We start from the raw sequence: 22597 nt of genomic DNA, 5'->3' as shown, positions 1-22597 counted from the left end.
CAGGCTCTGAGCGGTCAGCACAGAGCCCGACGCGGGGCTCGAACTCACGGACCACAAGATCGTGACCTGAGCCGAAGTCGGACGCTTAACCGACCGAGCCACCCAGGCCCCGCTGTTTTACTTTTTTAACAACCAGCCAACAGTTGTTACTGAGCCTAGGGCCACGGCCACGGGAAATTCAGACACAGAAGGTAGTCTCCACTTGAAGGAAACGTCACATGGTTTGACTTCCGACAGGATAGACAATTTGGCTTTTCTTCACCACCAAAACCCACACATCCCAATTCTAGTGCCTTCTGTTTACATACCCTCTCAGCCAGAAAATCTAATGCGAACCTGCTTTTAAATATTATGGGGGAAATGTTGACAGTAAGGAGAAATAAGGGAAAGACAGTTTGGTTACATCTTTTTGCCATAGTGATGATTAAGGAGGCCATGAAATAGGTGAAAATAGGTCATTTCTACCGAGGTTGCTAATTAAGCACCAGGTCATTGGGAATCAGAAAAGCCAGTATCATCAAACCTTTGGTTGTGCAATCAAAGGCCTTTATTGAACACGTTCTGTGTGTAAGACGCTTTGCTCTGCACTTTGGGCGTGCAGAAGGGAGTAACATAGTGAGTAAATAAAGTGAGTAATGCCGTCCCCCCAGGTTTACAGAATGATCTGAGAGAGAAAATATATGTACACCGAAAGGCTAAAAGTAAACAAACAATAAAACAATAAATACTAAATCTAAAGTGCACGGCACAGATTATAAATATTATAGGAAATCAGGTGAGGACAACCAGCACTTCTGGCTGGACTCTTCAGGGAAGAGTTCACAGAGAAGGCAAAAAGTAAAGCAGAGCTCAGACATGGTGCACCCTCAATAGAACCCCATGATGTATACTCTTTCTCAGTCAGGGGACTCTGTGTTACAACCACCACGGTAACACTGAATGAAAGAATAGTCTAATGGTAAGCTCGGCAGATTTTGCTGGCTGATACCCTCGATGTTGAACAGACCGAATCAAATGCTTCATTCTTTTATTAAGAAGTCAGTGAGCTAACTTCCATGAGACTATCTCCAGACTCATGCAAAGGGCCACAGTTGTGTGTTTGCTTGGGTTTGTGTGTGTTGTGTGTGTCCGTGAATTCACAGGTACTCTAATAAAATTAAACAGCTGACATTGTAATGGCCAAGTACTATTCTAAGTATTTTATCTACACTTATTCATTTAGTCTGTACAACACCCCTATGAGGTAGACTCTACTGTGTTCAATTTATGAATAAGAGAATCAAAATCTAAGGAATTTAAAAAACTTTCCCAAGGATCACCATGTATTGAGTGTCTAACAATGAATCTGCCTTAGACACTCTTAGCACCAATCTGTCCTTGAGCCATCTGACCAAGCCCCTTCCTCCGTGAGGTGTGAGTAGGACATTGAAAATGTCTCCACTCAGGGTCTTCCAAAGTCAACCTAAACATGCGGTTCACTGACACCTTTCAGGAGGGGGCAGACCAGGTTGTGTGCTATAGGAGCGGAGGCACACGTTTTTTCAAGGGAGTTCCAAAAACTCCTGGAGTTTCTCTGTTAGCATCCATGGGCACTTTCCTGGTTAAAAAGAATCCCAAGACAGAAGATCTTCATTATGGCCGTCCCATCCTAGGAAGTGAGCACCTTGGAGCAGAATGTGCTCTCATACTAGATGTGACCGTCAAGTGCTTAACACAGAATACTGACGAAAGACCAATCTCTCTCTCTTGCTAGTGTTCAGAGTTCCCGTCTGCAAGATGAGGCCATTGGACTCCACCTTTTCTAAAGTTTATCCAGATTTCTAATTCTATAACTATCTAGTTTCATGAGCTTCTGTCCTCGCTTCAATACCTTGGCTCTGGGTAAGTCACGTTTCTTGGTACTGAGATCTTTGTGTTACAAAAACCAGGACTATGCCTGCCCCACTCTCTTCCCTTGGAGAGACTCTACAGAAATACCAGGAAATGTCAAATTAAAATTCCTTTCTGTCTTCATTTGAGAAAAATGCGATTATTGTCACAAGATAAGCCATGCCACTGGAAAGATGACTTATTCTCCAGGTTGGTGTATTTTTCTCCCTTTGGATTGACTTCTTTATTGTATTTTTTGTTTTTTTCAAGCTTCCTTACTTAGAGAAAGTTTTTTACAGTAAAAAAAGAAAGATGGAGAGAGACCCCTACTCATTCACAAGTGAGTCTCATTTTCCCATTTGTAATATAACATCATTAACACTGGCTTTGTGGTAGGATAATTAGGGGCTACTCGCTGCTTCCTTTTCCTTTATCCACTCATGTTGGTCTCATGCATCAGCCTGGGTGCTTGCTTTATAAAGGAGCTTTCTTTTTCCCTCTGAAGGGGCTTCTATCTATTGTACTTCTCTCTTTGTTTGAATGTCAAATTTGTTTACATACAACATTAAGAAGATGAGCAGCTCTCTACTTGAAATATGATGGTTCCTCTTCCTCATCACTGGTTTCAAAAAACCATATTGTTGGTGAGGGTTAATCTTATATCATCAGAGTTGACAGCGTCCCTCGGTGGCTCCATGTCTTCAGGTGACATGAGTCCAGAGCTGGGAGCCTGCAGACTTGGGTTTCTAGCTCTGGCTTGAGCCTTGATTAGCTGTGGTCCATCACTCCAGGCTCCAGGCTCCTTAACTTACAATGAGCATCTTTCTGGTTCAAAAGCTCTATGTTTTTCACTTGTCTCATGGCCAAGTTGCCTCTAAGCCCAAGCCAGGCTAACCGTGTAATCAATTTAAATTTGGACAGGTGGACTGTGCTGGCAGTTGGATTCCTTTCGTACAAAGAACCAGCCATGACCTACTTAGAGTCAGCCCAACTGTTGGTGGCTATTCATGAGGGCCCCTCCCTTGGCAATGCACAGAATCCAGCCAGGTGACATCCTAGGCCACCTTTGCCAAGATGAACCAGACTCTCTTCCTGAGGATAAACATGACCCAACAGCATGGAGCTGGAGGCTCCACAAGACCAAGGCTCTGCTGCGGCCCACTGTGTCTTTCTGTCCCGTTGTGGACGCCCGGCATCGCGTATATATACATTGATAGTTGGTGGGGAGAAATGTTCAGCATCACAGAGCAGCTTGGACAGAGGGGTCTTCCACCCTCCCCATACTTCACATCTTCCTCCATCAGCACCACAGCATGGGAGGCTTCCTTCATACTCCCCAGAGGCAAGAAGACAGGAGTAAGCACATTTTTCCTGGGGCTCTGCCATTCCCGGGATGTATGACCTTGTCAAGAACAGAAAACCACAACTTTAATGAACAGGTGGCAAGACCCGAAAGCCTCACAGCAACTACACTACAGGCTCACTCTTTCTGGAACAATAAGCCCCTTTGGGTAGAGCCTCCTTAGCAAATGGAGAGTCTCTTTCTCTTAAGTCACTCTGGAATCCAGGGAACAGGCTGGTTTTCCACAGCTTACAAATGCTGAGCTACAAACCTTGTCTTTCTGTAAGCAGGACTGATTCCTTCCCTTTTGGAAAGGACCCCTTTCTTTGTACAAGGCCCTGGGCTGCCACCGAAGGTCTCAGCCACAGAGGCTCATGGGAGCCAGGAGGTATTGGGATGGGGGGAGGGGAGGGCCTCTGTCTATGTATCTGAATGCCTCTCTCTGCATCTGTCCTCATTTCTGTTGCTGTCACTCTATGTGTGTCTCTGAGTGAGGCTCAGTCTCTGTGTATATTTCTGTTTCTTTCTGTTTTCTGGGTCTCTCTCTGTAACCCTTGGCTTCTCTCTGTATCTCTCTGACTCACCGCAAATGTGGGCATCCTGTTGTGGGTGTCTCCATCTCTCTGTCTGATCTTCTCTCTCTAGATCTATAGAGACTTGGACACAGAGGATTGGAAGACTTGCCTGCACATGTCCACATGTCTGGGTGGCTCTCTTACGACCCAGAGTCACCACGCCCCTCGGTGTCTCTGTACTTGTTTCCCCTGTGACTCCCGTCTCTCTGTTTCTACATCTCTGTCTCTCAGACATTACCTCAAAAGTGAATTAACTTCTGCATTATCCCTGAAGCCTCTCACAGGTGGTGTTTACGATAATTCCTTGATCTTTCAACACTAGGGAACGAGAGGGGCCACAGCAGGATGTGTGGGGACATTATTGATATCATGTCCTGGGGATGGGGAATTAGAGAGAGAAGAGAGGCAGCAGTCATGTAGAGCTGTGCAAATGCCCCCCTTTAAATATACTCAGGCTAACTTACAACCATTCTCAGACACGCCTCACTGTTTTATAGCGACAACAAAAATTTCAGGAATGCAAGAATTAGAAGTGTGAATGTAACTCCAACCATAGCTAGAGGAGAATAGATTGTATAAGAAGAATCCTTTCAATCAAGAAAAAAAACATTCATGGGCACCTGGGTGGCTCAGTCAGTTAAGTGTCTGACGTCAGCTCAGGTCATGATCCAGAGGTTCATGAGTTCGAGTCCCACATCAGGCTCTGTGCTGACAGCTCAGAGCCTGGAGCCTGCTTCGGATTCTGTGTCTCCCTCTCTCTCTGCCCCTTCCCCCTGCTCGCATTCTCTCTCTCTCCTTCTCTCTCTCTCTCTCTCTCAAAAATAAATAAACTTTTAAAAAGCAAAATTAAAAAAAAAGAAACATTAAAAAAAGAAAAAGAAAAAACATTCTTAATTACAATGTCATGAATTTGGGAGCCCCTTCCTTTGCACTCACCTCCCAAATTAGGAGTATAGCCGGCTGTGTTAGCTTGGCCCTTTCGTGGGGTGACCAGAGAAATCAGTAGAAAGATTCTGTTGATGACAGAGGCATAATTGCATTTATCATTATTAGTCTGTTTTCAATTATCACAACTAGTCAAAGCACATAGAGAACTGTGACCCATAGCAATTTATTTCATCCCTTCACTCTAACCCCCTCCTTCTTTGTATTAGCACCGCGTACAACACAGGAACAGGCCCCGTGTGAGAGATCCCCCGGCTCCCACCTGGCCTGGCTCCCGGTCCTGAGGGGTCTCTAGTTTGGGAGGGAGATGGGGAGAAGGCAGCTGAGTGGCATGGAGAGACAGAGCAACACCAGAACGCCTCCTAGCCCTCAAATAGTTTTTCTCAGCAGGCCTGCTGGAATCTTCCATGATACAGTCATCCTTTTATAATGTACCTGAGTCTAAAAGATCCTCGTGTTTTAGGTAAATGTTGCTTAAGATGCATCAGCTCTCTGGTGAAATGATTACCGCATGAGCGTGGACTAACTCACCACACCGGATATCAAAAGAACACATTTCTTATCCTGAGTTTGGGGAGCTGGGACTGATGCCCCGCAGGCAGGTGTGACAGGGGAAAGAGTTCAGCCTGGCCTGTAGGAGATTGCTACACGGGGAGCAGAGGTCTGCAAAGCAGGAGAGAAGACAGACAATAAGCCCTACTTCCTCTGAGGAGGGCTGATAAAACCGACTTGGAACAGCCTACAGCTAGCGGGCAGGGGAAGGATTGTAAGACATTAGGATAAATTTACCAGGTTCCTAGACCAGTGGTTCACAGCCTTGGCAGCTCTTCGGAATCACTGGGAAACTTTAAAACAAACCAAAAAAAGTGACAGGCCCTACTCCCTGCTTTAAATTTTCTTGGACGTACGTGGTATTTTTTAAAAGTTCTCTAGATGTTTCTAAGGTGCAGCCAGCATTGAAAACCACTGACTCAAACAACCAACAAACTGGTAATAAAGTTCTGGGTATAATCCTGACTTGTATTTAAGTACAGACACAAAGAGAAGTGGGCCAGATGATCAGAGAGCAATTCACCCTTGTGGTGGCTGAATGGATCAGTACTAGAAATGCATAAGGAAAGGAACAGTGACAGACTGGAAGCGACTGGAAGAGCCAAGCCTCTCCTGAGAGCAGGGGACAGACCCAGTGAGGTGGTAGGGGGATACTTATGCCAGGCAGACTGATCGGGGAGGCAAATATGTACAATGCTAGGTAGGGTCTCAGCATCGGCTACGTTAGAACCACCCGGGGAGCTTGTAAAACTCCCAGACACATCGCAGACCGATCCAATTAGAATCTTCAGGCGTGAGACTCAAGCAACATTTTTTGAAGCTTCCTAATTGATTCTGATCTTCGGGTCGTGTTGAGAACCACTGTTTTGGGTAACTATTGACGTTCATTCTCAATAAAACTTAGCTTTTGAAAACTTCAGCTGGAAAAGATATAGAGAGGTCAACAATCTGCCAGGTTTGGAGACCAAGGACCAAGTTTAGGTAAGAGTAACAGGAAAGGAGGCAGGAAAATAGAGGGAACAGAAAGGAGGGAAGATAAAAGGGGGCCTAAAGAGGAGAGAATAGAAAGGCAAAGGACATATGGGGGGCCAGTGCTGCTACTCAGGGCCATGGGTACCAGGTCTACAGTGATGGGACACCCCTCTCCATGCACATCTCCTGCAACCCAGTCCACGCAGGGCGGTATAGATCCCATCCGATGTTGGCATGGAAAACTCTAGATTGCCTCTTCTCTTGTGACTCAGTATGTTCCCTGGGCCAACACGGATCCCCTCGTGCTGCCATTTAAACATGTTTTAGTTCTTCCCTCACTCAGAAGAGCTGAGGGAGCGAACCTTTGCATAACAATACATGATGTCTACACTGTAGGAAGTGAACATCAAGGAGAGGGCTTGTGGGCTACTAAACTGTAGAGCCTTCTCCACAACACCGCTGAGCAGCCCCAAACCTTCTCTTACAATTCCGGTAACCATGGCAGTCACCCTTCTTGAAAATCAAGCTATGAGGAAGTTCTTTGTGGAGGGTCAGAATTTGTTTCCCTGGACTTTCACACTGTGGATGTGGTTCAACCGATTGGAGTCATGGAGAACGAACAGCCTATCACGGGAAGCTGAGATTTTCCCTTCTCTCATTTCCCTGCCTCATCACAGGCTTGCTCTCCCACTGCGTGGGTCGCGGTTTGTCCCTCCCGGCCCCCTGCCGACCCTCTGCCTGGCCACTCTCCTCTAAATGCATTTAAGTCTGCTTTCCTTTCTTTGGATGTGGTCCCAGCACTCCGGAAAGAATCTGAACAGCTCAAAGAGGTGCTCCCTTGGCACTTCTGAAAAACCCATACCACAGAGCGTTAAGGCGCTTGGTTTATTAACAGTCCATACGCCAGAAATGCCAACACTGTTGTCATCTTGTCAAACGTCTAAATGCAATAATGCACACGAAGGCTTTACCTCTGAGATTCTGGAGATCCATTTTGCAGAAGTTACTCGACCCTTTAAAGCTTCTCTTATCTGGATAGAGAACAAAAGGGGTTAATAATTTAAAAAATTACGAGAGGCCATCACACGTGCCGGGGCCTGGCGAATACTCTGGCAAGGGAGGGCGTTACCAGCTGGGTCCTGTCGGTGGGTCATGGAGGGATCAGGAACTTGGAGGAGTGGTTCGGGAAAAGGTGGAGAGAGGGGGAAGCACAAGGAAGATGAGGCTGGCACAGGACACTCATACTCAGGGGCCTTCAACATGAACCCAGTGACTGAGAAACACATTTTGCCACGGGTTAGAGCAATCTTTGACTTAGCACTGGGAGTAGTTTTTTTTGCAGCCCTTGAATAGTTGAACATTTCCCATAGCTGCCAGTTATTTAAACCCTGCTTTCTAGAGGTCAATCCAAAGCTAAAAAAAAAAAAAAGAAAAAAAAAAGAATGCTATGCAACATGGCAAAAGCCCACGGAATGGAGAATAATAAGAATAATAAATAACAATTCTGTTTTGTTTTTTAAATATATATTAAATAGATTTAACGTACATATAAATATGAAAGGTAAATCTATTTAATATATATTCAATACTATATAATATATGATGATATATTCTTTATTAATACTAATATAATATATAATATAAATTAACAGAATATTAATATAGCATATTAGTGTTAAATATATTTTGTTTCGTTAATTGTATTTTATTGTATATTTATATTTTGTCTTGAAAAAGCACTTTAAAGTCCTTTTCACACCTGCCATCTCATTTTATCCAAAAAACAGTCCTGTCAAATAGATACTATTATTTCCATTTTATAACCGAGGACATTAAGTTCAGGAGATGAAGGGACACCCAAAGTCAGTTGACTGCTGAGAAGAGCCAAAAAGTCAGTTGACTGCTGAGAAGAGCCAAGACTTGAATTCATGTCTCCTGACTCCAGACCAACCTGTCATTTTCCCTCAATCTCTCTGGCTGAACGCAGGCAGTGTCTTCTTGTTTTTACTCTATCTTCCCTTCTGCTTTACAAAATGCTACTCATCTTCCAAAGCCTTATAGTTCTGTCTTGACAGTTAATGGATGCCAAAGTCCTCCAGCTCAGAGTGACTTCACCCTTCGCAGAAAACGTGATATTCTTTGCCACACACAGGCTCTGGAGAGGAAGGAGTACCCCCCGTGGTTTGGGGGCTGTGCCCTCAAGGGTCCATGGGGATATGAGAAGACATACTGGAGGTTCTCTTTACAATTCTTTCTTTTTATGTTTCACAGTGTGCAAAATACATACTTTGTAAATTAATAATAAACACATCTGGGGACACATGCTCACTGTTTTTTACTGATGTAAAAATGTGACTACTGGCATATACAGCTTTGTATCAATTAATCATGTATGGTCCTGTGACATCTTTGAGTCTTTACCTATTATAATTTTAAATATAAGAGGTTTTGATCTTGATAGAAAGTTGTAGGTCTTAGAGTTCTTTGCACATCTCATAACACCTGGTAAATCAGTAAGAAAAAATGTTGCTGCTGATGCTTTGACAACAATACGAGTTGTGGTATTATGGTTAATAAAAAAAAAAAACAAACCACAATCATACGGTATGCAACTGTGTACCACCTTAAATGCTTTGTGTGTTTTTTCACTTGCAAAATCACATTGGTTCTCTACCTCATCCAGCAGAAGAGGCAGGAAAATCATCATTATCTCTACATTCTGTTTAGGGGATCTGGGTTCCTGAGAGTGAAGGACTCCCCAGTGTCTCAGAGATAGTACATAGAAAGACTGAAACACTAATACTCTGCCACCTCTAAATAATTTTTGTTAGGTTGATATGGTATCCTCATAACAAAATGAAAGGACCGGTGTGAATTGCCCCTTTCACAAACCCCAGACATTAACTTAATAATAGAATAGCATAGATAAAAAATGAATTCATTAACCGCCCCTGCAGGGAAAGCATTTGCATCTACATTTGAGAGGGTGGCTTGCTTTTCTCACTCCAGGAGGCAGGGGGTGAAAGAGGGTGATCTTAGAAGGCTGGGTAACCATTTGATATTTTATTCATGTTTAGTCTTTATGTGTTTTCACCACTCACCACCTATACACACTCATCCGTATTTGGGAAATTCCCTTCTCTGGGTCCACCTCTATAAAGTAGAACTCACTGTCCCAACTTCCCTTGCAGCTAAGATGCAGCCATGTGACCTGGACTCAGCCAATCAGACATGTCAGTGCAAAGAAGCAGGTGCCAGGGGGCCCCAACAGGCAGGGTGAAGGTGACCTCCAAGACAACAGTAGCAGCAATTCTAGCTTACCATCTGCTACCTGACCTTGGCCTGGCAAGCTGTGCTATCTGGGCCCAGGAAAATGAGGAGGAACATTGGTTCCATGCTATGGATGGGGAACTGTGCCTGGGATATAGCCTCCAAGGCTCTAAGCCAGAGGGACGTCCCCAAAGATGATATTGTAAGATTTCATGAGTCCTCTTTCTGCTTCAACTCGTTAGAGTGGGTTTCTGTAGAGATCATGGGCAAGTTTAACCACTCTGAGTCTCAGTTTCCTCATCCATAAAATGGAATATAAGAATACCCAAGATTGTTTTAAGGATTAGAGGTAATGCACATAAAATGCTCAGCTCTATAAGAGTTTGTAAGATAGATATTACTTCCATCATAAAAAAGAGTGATGCCCTGTTTGAGTGTGTGCACAAATGACTGAAGTCAAAGATGCTCAGTAAAGGGTCTTTCCAAGTGAGGATTCCAGGGCCAAATACAGTTAATGCAAGAGGAGGAGGAGGAGGAAGAAAATGGGGGGGGGGGGAGAAGAAGAAGAAGAAGAAGAAGAAAAAGAAAAAGGAGGAGGAGGAGGAGGGGGAGGAGGGGGGGAGGAGGATTTACACTACCTTTGGATCCAGGATTGTTCCAAACACCAAGATGAAGAAGCCCTGAGAAAGACAGAAGAGGAAAGAAAAGCCATTTACAATAATAATAATAATAAATATTGGTATTTATCAGTCCTTTTCTAGTTTAAAAAACAAACGAAATAAAAACAATTTATTAAATCTTTGACTCTGTTAAGGCCACACGACCTGGGTTCATACACTCAATGAATATTCATTGAGCCTCTTCCACCTGCCAGCCACTGTTCTTGACACTTGGGATATGTCACTAAACCCAACAGACCAAGGTCTGTGATTCATACAAGAAGATTATAGGGATTTCTTTTTAAGTAGGGCAAACTAAAAGCATTTAGCATTGACCAGGAGCTCGGCAGAACGTATATCTCACTAGAACACAACAGTCTGAGCAAGACTCAGGAGATGTTAGGCCATGGACAGCAGTTTTGCAGTCCTTGGACAAACTACAATGAAAGAAACTTCCATACAAACAAAGCAAAGCAGCTATGCTCAGCTTCTGTTACCACTCTCAACTTCCTTCCCCCATCCACAACCAAAGAAAATTATAAAACTTGAAAAGAAAAATCAAGTACAGGGGTGCCTGGGTGGCTCAGTCAGTTAAGCGTCCCATTCTTGATTTCAGCTCAGGTCATGACCTCACTGTTCGTGAGTTCAAATCCTGCATCAGGCTCTGTGCTGACAGTGCAGAGCCTGCTTGGGATTCTTTCTCTCCCTCTTTCCCTGCCCCTCCCCTGCTTTCTCTCTCTCTCTCTCTCTCTCTCTCTCTCTCTCTCTCTCTCTCTCAAAATAAGTAAACCAAAAAAAAAAAAAAATTTAAGGAAAAGTCAAGTATATGGGCCCTAAGACATAAAACAGATTGAGCTTCTAAGCACATAACAGGTGCTCAGAAACAGGTGCTCCAAATATGACATAGAGGGAATTATAGCTCTCATATCCCTTACCATCCATTCAAAAAGAGACCCCATTAAAGTCAAAAGGAGGCTGTTCCTCTATCATTACAGTCCATTTGAATTGGCACAGAACCCCCCTGGAAGAAGGAAGAAAAAGTATTCATCCCATTTTTCAGACAAGTAGAAAGAAATTCAGAGATTCAACTTTCAAAATGTAACAGATAGCGACATTCATTAGATAGTTTCTCCTGAAGGCGTGGTTACTTGAGTCCTGGCCCACCTGAGAGGAGAAGTGAGATAATGACTTTGATTAGCAAGGCATCCCTCTGTTAAGCTGCTTTGATCTCATAATCGAATGTGAACCCTTAGCTAAGCAGATGCCTATGAGGACACATGGGTTTAATATAAGTGGTGCCATAAAGATGTTGCAACTCAGTAGCAGCAATATCAAACCCACTGCTACCTCTATTTGTAAAAGCTTAGCTGACAGGTGGAGGATTTCACAGGGACCAGTGCTGACCACGAAGCTCATCCAATCCCCAAACATACTAAATCCACCTCTCCATTCAGCCAGTCCAGCAAGCACTCCAAAGCTTGGAGACCTTCTATCAGATTGCTTTTCTGTGTGACACTCTTAGCCTATAAGGTAACTATTGAAATCTGTCGTGTCTACCAAGAAAATGTCATCACTTAGCATGGTCATATAGGTGACAAAGCATCATTCGTATAAAGATGCCTGGAACAAATACAACCAGGTCTGGTTTGGGTACCGGGAATACATTTTAAATCAGAATCTCCATGAATTTTGCCCAGGAGTTAAATTTTTAAAATATCTAGGAACCATACGTTTAGCCCTTTTCTTCCAAAACATGCATTCCTTTGGCTAAAGGACTGAGAGGAATTTCTCTCCTTGTTAGATTTTCAATCTCTTGAGGCTAAACCAATTATATTCATATCTGCAACATTTAGCATAATGCTTGACACACAATAAGTACTCAGTAAATGTGTGTTTCTCTTTGTGTGTGTGCATCTGTATCTGTGTTTGTGTGTGTTTAACTGCTTTATTATGCAACCTGAATTTGTACACTCATAAATATGTAACAGGAACATATTCCAGTAGGATCACTTTTTATGGGTCCCACCTTGGGAAAAGTTACACGAAATATCATTCAGAAAATTTGGATAGATTATTAGTCAAAAGTTTAGTATCTGATTGATAAAATACACTGGTAGAAGCTTCTTTGCATTTCTTTTAGTAGATAAAGCTTAATTTGAGCAGATAAATGTCAAGGTGTTCTCCCATGTTTTAAAATACATGCTTTACTGCTATGGAAGGAATGTTCACATCCTCTCCGCCAAAATGTATATGCTAAATCCTAATGCCCAAAGTGGTGGCATGCATTTGGAAGGTAATTACGTCACAAGGGTGGGGCCCTCATGAAAGGGATTAGTGCGCTTACAAAAGAGACCCCAGAAAGTTCCCTTGCCCCTTCTGCTATGTGATGTTCTAGCAAGAAGATGGTATCGATCTATGAGGCAGGAAGCAAGCTCTCTCCAAACACCACATTTGGATGTGCCTTGATCTTGGACTTCCCAGCCTCCAGAACTGTAAGAAATAAATTTCTGTTGTTTGTAAGCCACCCAATCTACAGTATTTTTGTTACAGCGACTCAAATGAACTGAGACATTTATTTTCTCTAGCCACAACAGCTATGAGGGGGGGCCCCACAGCTTACCCAACCTACAGTTACTGCTATGGAAGGCATACGAAAGGAACTGTATTTACAGTTGTATTCAGTAAATACGAGAGAGGATACCAACCAGAAGTTGTGGATTACAAGTGAGCAGTCAAATCAGCAATTGACTACATAATAATTATGATTATGGGGATGATTGAGCTTTAAAACCAATGGAGGTGCTCACATGGGGCTAGGACCAGGAAAGCTTCAGAAGAGTCTTTCTCCTACATCTTCTGGACCTCCCAGCGTGTTTAAGAGTCTCTGTCCCCTCGCTGCTCTATCAGCCCCAGCTGCCCCTCATCTTGGCTCTTCCTAGGACTCTGCTTGTCCTGCTTCCTTCTGCTCACTTCATTGTGTCTCCCACCTCAACAGATCTGTGGCTCTCCTTTCTCTCCTCCGACACTGGGCATCCTCAGGATGCCCTGGTCCACGGGTCTGGTAAATAGCAATAACCAGCTCTCCTAATTTGAAGCACTTACCAGTCTCCATTTAAATACTCCCACCCTGGCTGATTTAAGTCTAGCAACATGACATCACTGAAGATGGAGTTAGAAAGGGATGGACACATCATGATACAGGGTTTTCACCGTACAGATACAGTAGATGCAAATACCCTCACAAGCATAGTAAAATGTAGACAAATAATTAGGAAGTAATGCATTTGGAGGATGTAGGACCTTAAACAGAGCCGTTGTTTTATTTAATTAAAAGTTTATATGTTTAATTTTTAATGATGTCCCTTTGCAAAATTCCTAAAAATAGAAGTCATTTCTCTTGAGCCAGGACAAACCAGCTTCAGCACACCGGTGCCTAATGCCTACCAGTCCTCGTGCCCAGGGTCTACCCTTCACCTACACCCTGCCCTCAGCTTCTCACCTCCATCAGTACTGGCATTTGGATGAGCTCCATCCCCCTTGCCAGGAGTCAAGACAGAAACTGAGTTGAAATTACAAGTTGATCCTGTCATGACAGGTAAAGGAACTCATGGCACCGAAATACAAGTGCTCTGAGCCTAGTCCCAACAAAAATCACAGTAAAGATCTGTGCCCCCAACACTGGGTGACAAGGAAAGGGAAATGTTGAGGAGTAGATACATCAACTCCTTAAGGGTTCCTGACAAATAGCCATAGGATATACTGAACAGAAATTTAAGAACACTAAGTTGTTCTCCCAGCCCTATCCATGACTAGCCACATAAACATGGATAAGAGCTATACAAAAATTATAGGATACTATTCATACTTTCTATAGAAATGCATAAAAACAGAGATCCCAAAGACAAGGAACCATTATTATCATTATTATTAGCTTTGTTCTCCAAGGCATCAAAATGCTTATTATAAAATGAAATCACTGGGGCCCCTGGGTGGCTCAGTCGGTTTAAGTGTCCGACTTAGGCTCAGATCATGATCTCACGGTTCGTGGGTTCAAGCCCTGCGTTGGGCTCTGTGCTGACAGCTCAGAGCCTGGACCTTGCTTCAGATTCTGTGTCTCCCTCTCTCTCTCTACCCCTCCCCCACTCACACTCTGTGTCTCCCTCTCTCTCTGTTTCTCTTAAAAATAAACATTAAAAAAATGTTTTAGGGGCACCTGGGTGGCTCAGTTGGTTGAGCGTCTCACTTCAGCTCAGGTCATAATCTCACAGCTCATGAGTTCAAGCCCCGCATCAGGCCCTGTGCTGACAGCTCAGAGCCTGGACCCTGCTTCAGATTCTGTGTCTCCTTCTCTCTCTGCCCCTAACCCACTCGCATTCTGTCTCTGTCTCTCTCAAAAATAAATAAACATAAAAAAATTTTTTTAAATAAAAATAAAAAAAATTTTTTTTTAATTTTTTTTTCAACGTTTATTTATTTTTGGGACAGAGAGAGACAGAGCATGAACGGGGGAGGGGCAGAGAGAGAGGGAGACACAGAATCGGAAACAGGCTCCAGGCTCTGAGCCATCAGCCCAGAGCCTGACGCAGGGCTCGAACTCACGGACCGCGAGATAGTGACCTGGCTGAAGTCGGACGCTTAACTGACTGCGCCACCCAGGCGCCCCAAAAATAAAAAAATTTTTAATGAAATTGTTTATACACAAATCTTAAAAGAGAAAAATGAGAAAATATTTGACCCAAAATCTCCATTATCCATTAGGTAAAACATTTATTTCCGAATAAGCATACACTCAGAAGAAAGGATTATTTTGAAGGTCTTTAGAAAGATAAAAGCTTTCTTATCAACTAGTTCCTATCTACATATTTAGCATTCAGTGTAATAAATTTTGGCTCCTTGGTACCCAGTGACAGAAAAAAAAAATGAAAAAAAATTCAGTCAAGTAGAGGATTATTGAATACGGCATACTATCCTGTCATATTTCTACATGGTAACCTGGTAAGATGCTACAATGTATTTTTAAGTGAAAAAGTAAGGTGCATAATAATGTATATTTTAACCCCTATATTATGTGAAAATATATTTGTATATAAGCATAAAAAATTTGGCAAAGATACCCATGAAGCTGTGAACATTGCTTAATTCATAGACATGAGAGAGGAGAAGAGAAGCCATCTTTAATATCACTCTGTATGACTTGCCTCATTACAATAAGATGGTTTCCAACGGGAACCAGAAATTCTAAACGGAAAGAAATGCCACGAATGTGCACATTTTAATACCTCCAGTTAGGTACCTAGATTTGGGGGAGGTAGTGGTATTTAGTTTCTGAACAGTAGCAGCTCAGCCTACTGTAGTGCTATTCATGATATTTAGGTCATTTTTGAACTTGATGCTTTCCACCCACTGTTTTATTTCAGTATTTCAGGCAGGCAGTGGTAATACCCATTTTATAAGTGAGAAAAATATGGCTCAGAAAAGTTAATCAAATACCTCAAAAAGAACGTTATATATCAGTAAATGAGAGAGTCGAGATTTGCATCCAGGCCTTTCTGGGGGAAAAAAGTTTATTTCCTCACTTAATATTCTATTCCAAATCTATTGTCTTTTATAAAGAAATATGATTCTATGGGGCTCCTGGGTGGCTCAGTCGGTTGACTTTCCAACTCTTGGTTTTGCTCAGGTCATGATCTTCCGGTTCATGAGTTTGAGTCCCACATCAAGCTCTGCACTGACAATGTGGAGCCTGCTTGGGATTCTCTCCCTCTCTCTCTCTCTCTCTCTCTCTCTCTCCCTCTCTCTGCCTCTCCCCTGGTCGTGCTCGCTCTCTCTCAAAATAAATAAATTTTTAAAAAAGACAGAAATAAAGAAATATGATTCCAAAAGCTCCTGGTCACAAAACTTCTTCCTGAATTCTCTCACTTAGTACTTGGCCAGTAGCATCTAGACTTACCTGGAATGCATTGAGCACAGAGAAGATAATGTGGAAGGCAAGGTTGCTGTCATCAACGACCATGGCTATTCCAAATCCCCAGGTCAGTCCCAGCAGCGGTGTGAGGATGGCGATGTTCTTACTGATTCTCACAATGGCTCTCACCTCCTGGAACATGGAACTGCCAATGGCGGGTCGCTGGGTCTTGACAATCACGAGTGTGACTGTGACCAGGTTCACTACCACAATGGCCAGAGCTGGGACCACAAAGGCCAAGAGGGCCTTGGTCATGTCCCAGTTGAGCCAGCAGGCCTCAGGCCGTAGGTAGCCTTTGCTGGGCTCAGTGGCAGCAACTGTGATAGCAGCAATGACCAAGGGGCACCCGTAGCCGATTGAAAAGAGAGCTGCCACCAGGACCGACTTGGGCAGTGTATGGAAGACAATCAGGATTCCATAGAGGATAAGGAGTGCTTTGGCAAGCATCCAGAAAAACACAGAAAGGTAAAAGAAATGAACAAAAAATGTTGCTGCCACACACCCACTGTGATGTGTCACTGGACCACTGAGAAAGGAAGCCACAACGAACCACACATCAGCCATCAGCAAGGTGGCCGCAACATTAGCGATGCATATATGGCGTAAGTACGAGATCTCTGTCTTTGTCACTTGGCCCCAGACCAAGGCCTCAATGGACAAGCAAAGGATCAAGCTGCAAATAGAAATGCCCAGGCCTATGTATGTGATATAAGTCAGGATCGGGCTCTCCAAGATGTGGGGTGACATAAGAATGGAAAAAGAGGTAAACAACTTGCTTGGCCTACATTTGCAAACAGCTTGCTGGGAGTTTTCTTGAATTATTTGACAGGCCTGCTGGTCCCATCTGCTCTCCAAGGAGTGCCAGCCAACACACTGTGTCCTCTTCTCCTCTGACTTGTTGATCTTTTCAAAAATCAGTGAGATTCTTTTAAGTTCCTTGGGCAAAATGACAGATAAGACAAGCCCATTCACTGTGACGTTTTCCAAAAAACTGGCTTTTAAGATGGCCCCAAGAGTTGGAAATGCAATGCTGATGGCCTGAGAAGGAGCGGGCACCTTCCGAAGTTCATCTCTACTGATCAACACCCGCCCAGTGATCTCACTGCTGGTGTCATTAACTCTCATTGAAAAACTGAAATTCTTCCCAGTGTTGTCTGGGGATATGGCAGTGCCCATAGTATGAATGAAGACATCTGATATGTCAATCGGATATTTATTTATAAATAGCTTTCTGGCAAAGGAGTTGACTGAGTGTAGCAGGACACAGCTGCTATTTCTGTCCGGGATGAAGGTCCAGTTTGAGATGCTTTTGCTGTTAAGAATGTGGTTGGCCATGATGCTGTAACTCTGCCAAGGAAGAACCAGCATTAGTACTGAGCTGCTCTGGGCATCTCCCAGAACAGTCAAGAGTCACTTGCATAAAGTGTGGTCCTCCATCCAACAGCATAGACGTCCCCTGGGAACTTCTTAGAAATATGCAATCTCAGGGCCCACTCTAGACCCGATGAGTCATAATCAGCTCGTAATGAGATCAGCATCGTACCCACACACCACCAAAATGTGAGCTGAGGGATAGAGCAAGGAGTGAGTTGCCCTTGTTCACATACACAATGTCTCCCTGTGAGGCAGCCAGGTGGGCAGCTCATGGACATCATCAGTCCCACTTCACATCTTGGTGAAGCCAGCAACTCGCTTACCCTGCTCAGCGTACCCATCATGCAATTAACATCTATTAAATCCCAACTGTGTGCAAGACCCTGTGTGGGAACATAGCGAATTGACAAGTAACCCCAGAGGCTGAACCTGCTTTTTGTCCTCTGCCTCAAAGATCAAAAATAAGGGGTGTCTGGGTGGCACAGTCAGTTAAGCAGCCGACTCTGGATTTTGGCTCAGGTCATGATCTCACAGTTTGTGAGATTGAGCCCCACGTCAAGCTTTATGCTGACAGCACAGAGCCTGCTTGGGATTCTCTCTCTTCCTCTCTCTGCCCTTTCCCCACTTGCATGCACTCTCTCTCTCAATAGATGATAGATAGATAGATAGATAGATAGATAGAACTTTTAAAAAACACATTATAGAAAGGAAAGGAAAGGAAAGGAAAGGAAAGGAGGAAGGAAAGGAAAGGAAAGGAAAGGAAAGGAAAGGAAAGGAGGAAGGAAAGGAAAGGAAAGGAAAGGAAAGGAAAGGAAAGGAAAGGAGGAAGGAAAGGAAAGGAAAGGAAAAGAAAGGAAAGGAAAGGAGGAAGGAAAGGAAAGGAAAGGAAAAGAAAGAAAAGGAAAGGAAAGGAAAGGAAAGGAAAGGAAAGGAGGAAGGAAAGGAAAGGAAAGGAAAGGAGGAAGGAAAGGAAAAGAAAGGAAAGGAAAGGAAAGGAAAGGAAAGGAAAGGAAAGGAAAGGAGGAAGGAAAGGAAAAGAAAGGAAAGGAAAGGAAAGGAAAGGAAAGGAAAGGAAAGGAAAGGAGGAAGGAAAGGAAAGGAAAGGAAAGGAAAGGAAAGGAAAGGAAAGGAAAGGAAAGGAGGAAGGAAAGGAAAGGAAAGGAAAAGAAAGGAAAGGAAAGGAAAGGAAAGGAAAGGAGGAAGGAAAGGAAAGGAAAGGAAAGGAAAGGAAAGGAAAGGAAAGGAAAGGAAAGGAAAGGAGGAAGGAAAGGAAAAGAAAGGAAAGGAAAGGAAAGGAAAGGAAAGGAAAGGAAAGGAAAGGAGGAAGGAAAGGAAAGGAAAGGAAAGGAAAGGAAAGGAAAGGAAAGGAAAGAAAGAAGGAAGGAAGGAAGGAAGGGAAGGGAAGGGAAGGGAAGGGAAGGGAAGGGAAGGGAAGGCAAGGCAAGGGAAGGCAAGGGAAGGGAAGGGGAGAAGAGAAGAAAGAGAAGAGAAGAGAAGAGAAGAGAAGAGAAGAGAAGAGAAGAGAAGAGAAGAGAAGAGAAGAGAGAGAAGAAAAAAGAAAGGAAAGGAAAGGAAAGGAAAGGAAAGGAAAGGAAAGGAAAGGAAAGGAATGGAAAGGAAAGAAAAGTCCAATTCCATTTCACACTTCTGCAGCACATACGTATGGCTGTTTTCTTTGCATTCAGTCATCTTCTATTTTAGCAATCTGTTATTCTGACTCAAAAATAAAAGTAAGAAAAGTCTCTGCAAGAACCAGAATGGTTCTTAGAGGTTTCCAGTAGCTAAAATACACATTGGAAAGCTTATTCCGGTATCTGATCCAGTACCCAGTAAGTGCTGTCTCTAAATGCTTACTGATGGAGCATGTTCACTTTTCTATGTCTTTTGTTCCTTGTTCAGTGAACCTTTATTGAGCATTTATTGAACCCTTATTGTTATGCTACGCATTACAGATACTGATGTGAAAGAGGTGGTCCTCGGACCCCAAAAGCCCACCGAATATTCCAATCAACCTGCATTCCTTTCCACTGAGGTATCATTCTGCCAAATCAAGGCTACTCACCTTCATCTTCGCCACGTCAACATCTGTCAATAACACCGTGGATATGTTGTGTAAGAGCTGCACAATGACAGCGATGTTTCCCGGGATCCGGGGAGACTGCCGAATGTTCCTGATTACACAGGACAAATCCTTCGGACACGTTTGCATCAGCCTGTCTGTGATGGTCTCAGGCTTTCTGGCATACTCATCTACTTTTGTATTTCCTCCTAGTGGTTGGATCGAATATAAATTTGTCTAAGAAATGGCAAAAAGAAAGTTTTGATTATGTTACTTTTGTTTTGAAAATAAAAGCACCTTTACTAAAACTGAGGACAGCCTTATCACACAATTGTGTATCGCAGCGTGTTTTTCAATTTCACATCTTCAAAGTCACATCTGCTGTGGAATAACTTGCCCAATACCAAGGCACATGGACAGAAAATGAAAGTCCCAGCTTGCCAACTGCCTGCTCCTTAATCCCCTCCCTCCAGAGAGTAAATGTTATCTTTAGCATACCACTTCAGACTCCTTCTGTGTCTCTATATCGTATATATGTCCTGTGCACGTAGATACATTTCTAGTGTCATTTGAGCTTATTTTTACTATTCCTGAGGGGCAGAGCATGAGGCACGAGCGTATTTTAAAAAATGGAAATTCTGAACTAGATTTAGATGAATCAACTGACACCAAGACAAAAGAATGACTGAAAATAATGATCAACAGTATCTCCTACAGATTCAGCCTCTGGGGCCCACACCTCTGTGTAGGAGTGGCAAACAGGGCCCCCGACTGGCTGCCTGTTTTTTGTAAATAAAGTTTTATTGGGACCCAATCTGCTCATTTGTTTAAGTATTGTCTATGGCGGCTTTCATGCCACAACGGCAGGGTCAAATACTCGCAATAGAGACCCCATGACCCACAAGGACTAAAATATTAACTGTCTGGCCCTTGACATAAAAAAAAAAGAAAAACAAAAAACTGCCAGCCCTTACTTCAAAGGACCCCTTTCCGGCCTCCTCTAGCCTGGCCCTTCACAAGACAAAAAGTCTGCGTGGGCCTAGAGGATACGCCTACTCAGAACTCATGTCCCTGCATCTAGACACTCAAAGTCCCTGCTTAGCAACCCCAAGTCCACTTCCAGGGCCTGCATGGCCCTCCATCCAACAGCATAGACATCCCCTGGGAACTTCTTAGAAATGCTACCAAGGATGGACCAAGCCACCGGGGTGCTAGCCGCTAGGCCCCACAGGTGGCACAGGGACCTCTGTTTCCAGGGTTATGAACAGGTGGCCTTGGCTTTCCACCACCCTACAAGTGCAGGACGGAATCTGGGATGAAAGGTCAGCAGAATATATTCTACTTAGTGGTCTGTAAGCTTGATTGAAAGCATTTAGATATTAAAGTGTGCGGTACGTGGCTTTCTGTGAGTATCTTTGCAAAGGTCCCTCAAATTAGGGGTGGGCCGGTGACAGACACCCTGGAGAGGGCAGCCTTTGAAGTCTGCTCAGGGACTTCAGGCGAAGAATCCACTGGCACTCCCCGTGGCCACCTGCAAAACCACTGAAGGGGGATGTTCCTAGATGCTAAAGCATTGACTCCTCTGAAGGAATCAGGAGCTGAACTTCAGAAAAGGTAAAGCCTCTAGGAGAAAAAGAGTACAAAAGGGACACCTGGGTGGCTCAGTCTATTAAGGGTCCGACTTCAGCTCAGGTCTGATCTCACCATTTGTGAGTTTGAGCCCCGGGTCGGGCTCTGTGCTGACGGCTCAGAGCCTGGAGCCTGCTTTGGATTCTGTGTCTCCCTCTGTCTCTCTCTCTCCCTCTCTCAAAAATAAATAAACATTAAAAAAAATTTAAAAAACAAGAAAGAAGAGGAGTAAATGAAACACAAAGAGAACAAAAAGTATTTGTCCTGATTTTATCAAACATGTGATTTTTTTAAATGTGTAATTACTTAAGTATATATGGAAATGTGCTCATTTGTTTGATGACAAAGTCCTTCCCTTTAGGTCAGCTTGCTTCTCATGCTTTACTGAGTACAGAAATCACCTGAGGTGATTGATACCATGAAAATTCAGATTCAACAGATCTGGGATGGGGTCTGAATTCTGCATATCTAAAAGTTCTCAGGGTTGCCCGTGCTTCTGGTCAGCGAAAGCTATGTTAAATATCACAGCTGCGTATTAAAAAGCTAAAAGCTGGGGTGCCTGGTGGTTCAGTCGGTTAAGCATCCGACTTCGGCTCGGGTCATGATCTCACGGTTCATGAATTCAAGCCCCACATCGGGCTCTGCACTGACAGTGCAGAGCCTGCTTGGGATTCTCTCTCCCTCTCTCTCTGCCCCCTTCCGACTTGCACTTTCTCTATCTCAACATAAATAAATAAAAATATTTTAAAAAGCTATGAGCAAAGATGGAGAAGTAGGCCATGATCCTTCCAGAAAGCCCTTCTAGCTCTGAACTCAGGATCAGGTTTCTTTGTGTCATGAAGCGTGTGGGAGACCAGAGCACAAACTTTTAGATGCCCACAGTTAGGATCTCCCTCCTTGTGCAGGGAGAGAAGATGAGCGTGTGTTTATGTATTCACGTACAAACACACTCGCCTACCAGCCCTGCCTTGTGCTCTCCCTCTCTCTTATTGACCATGCAATGCATTGCTAATGTGGGGACTCCACTCTGTGTGCGAGAGAAAGGATATTACCTCAAAGATGTTGAAGGCATTAAGAGTCTGACAGGTTTCAGTGATCTTGTGCCATTTCTTCTGCCTGCATAAGAACCCCATATTTCCCTGCGAGTCTGGAGGGCAAGGTTGACTGCAGTGGGAATTGTCCACACAGACGCCATCGCATACGCCTGGGGAAATAAAAGGTATCAGCATCAGATGGAGAGGCTGGGGCTCTGGGCTGCACGGGCCAATCACCAAGATGTCAGCACAGCGAGGGCACGTAAACCCTGCGGACATCAGGTGTGATTTCTTTGCAAAGTGGGGGAAGATGGAAATAGATCAGTGATTGTCATATTATTTCGGTGGCAAA

The 22597-nt window shown here is 43.7% G+C and overlaps 1 protein-coding gene across 2 annotated transcripts in view; it reads right to left on the bottom strand.

Annotated features, from left to right (window-relative positions):
• Window positions 1-524: 524 nt before the first annotated feature.
• ADGRF2 (adhesion G protein-coupled receptor F2) overlaps window positions 525-22597 on the bottom strand; it is a 42641-nt gene continuing 20568 nt past the window's right edge. For both annotated transcript variants that reach the window (XM_023254048.2, XM_045057628.1), the window contains 7 exons: window positions 22264-22415; window positions 19586-19819; window positions 16135-17496; window positions 10164-10205; window positions 7227-7286; window positions 4723-4799; window positions 525-3271 (listed from right to left, as the gene is read on the bottom strand). In XM_023254048.2, coding sequence (XP_023109816.2) covers window positions 4752-4799; window positions 7227-7286; window positions 10164-10205; window positions 16135-17496; window positions 19586-19819; window positions 22264-22415 — 1898 coding nt within the window. In that variant the 3' untranslated portion in view covers window positions 525-3271; window positions 4723-4751. The remainder of the gene's footprint in view (window positions 3272-4722; window positions 4800-7226; window positions 7287-10163; window positions 10206-16134; window positions 17497-19585; window positions 19820-22263; window positions 22416-22597) is intronic.

Source organism: Felis catus, chromosome B2, assembly GCF_018350175.1.
Source record: "Felis catus isolate Fca126 chromosome B2, F.catus_Fca126_mat1.0, whole genome shotgun sequence".
Taxonomy (NCBI): Eukaryota; Metazoa; Chordata; class Mammalia; order Carnivora; family Felidae; genus Felis; species Felis catus.
The sequence above is the reverse complement of the archived record's forward strand: the minus strand, read 5'-3'. Positions and strand labels throughout refer to the sequence as shown.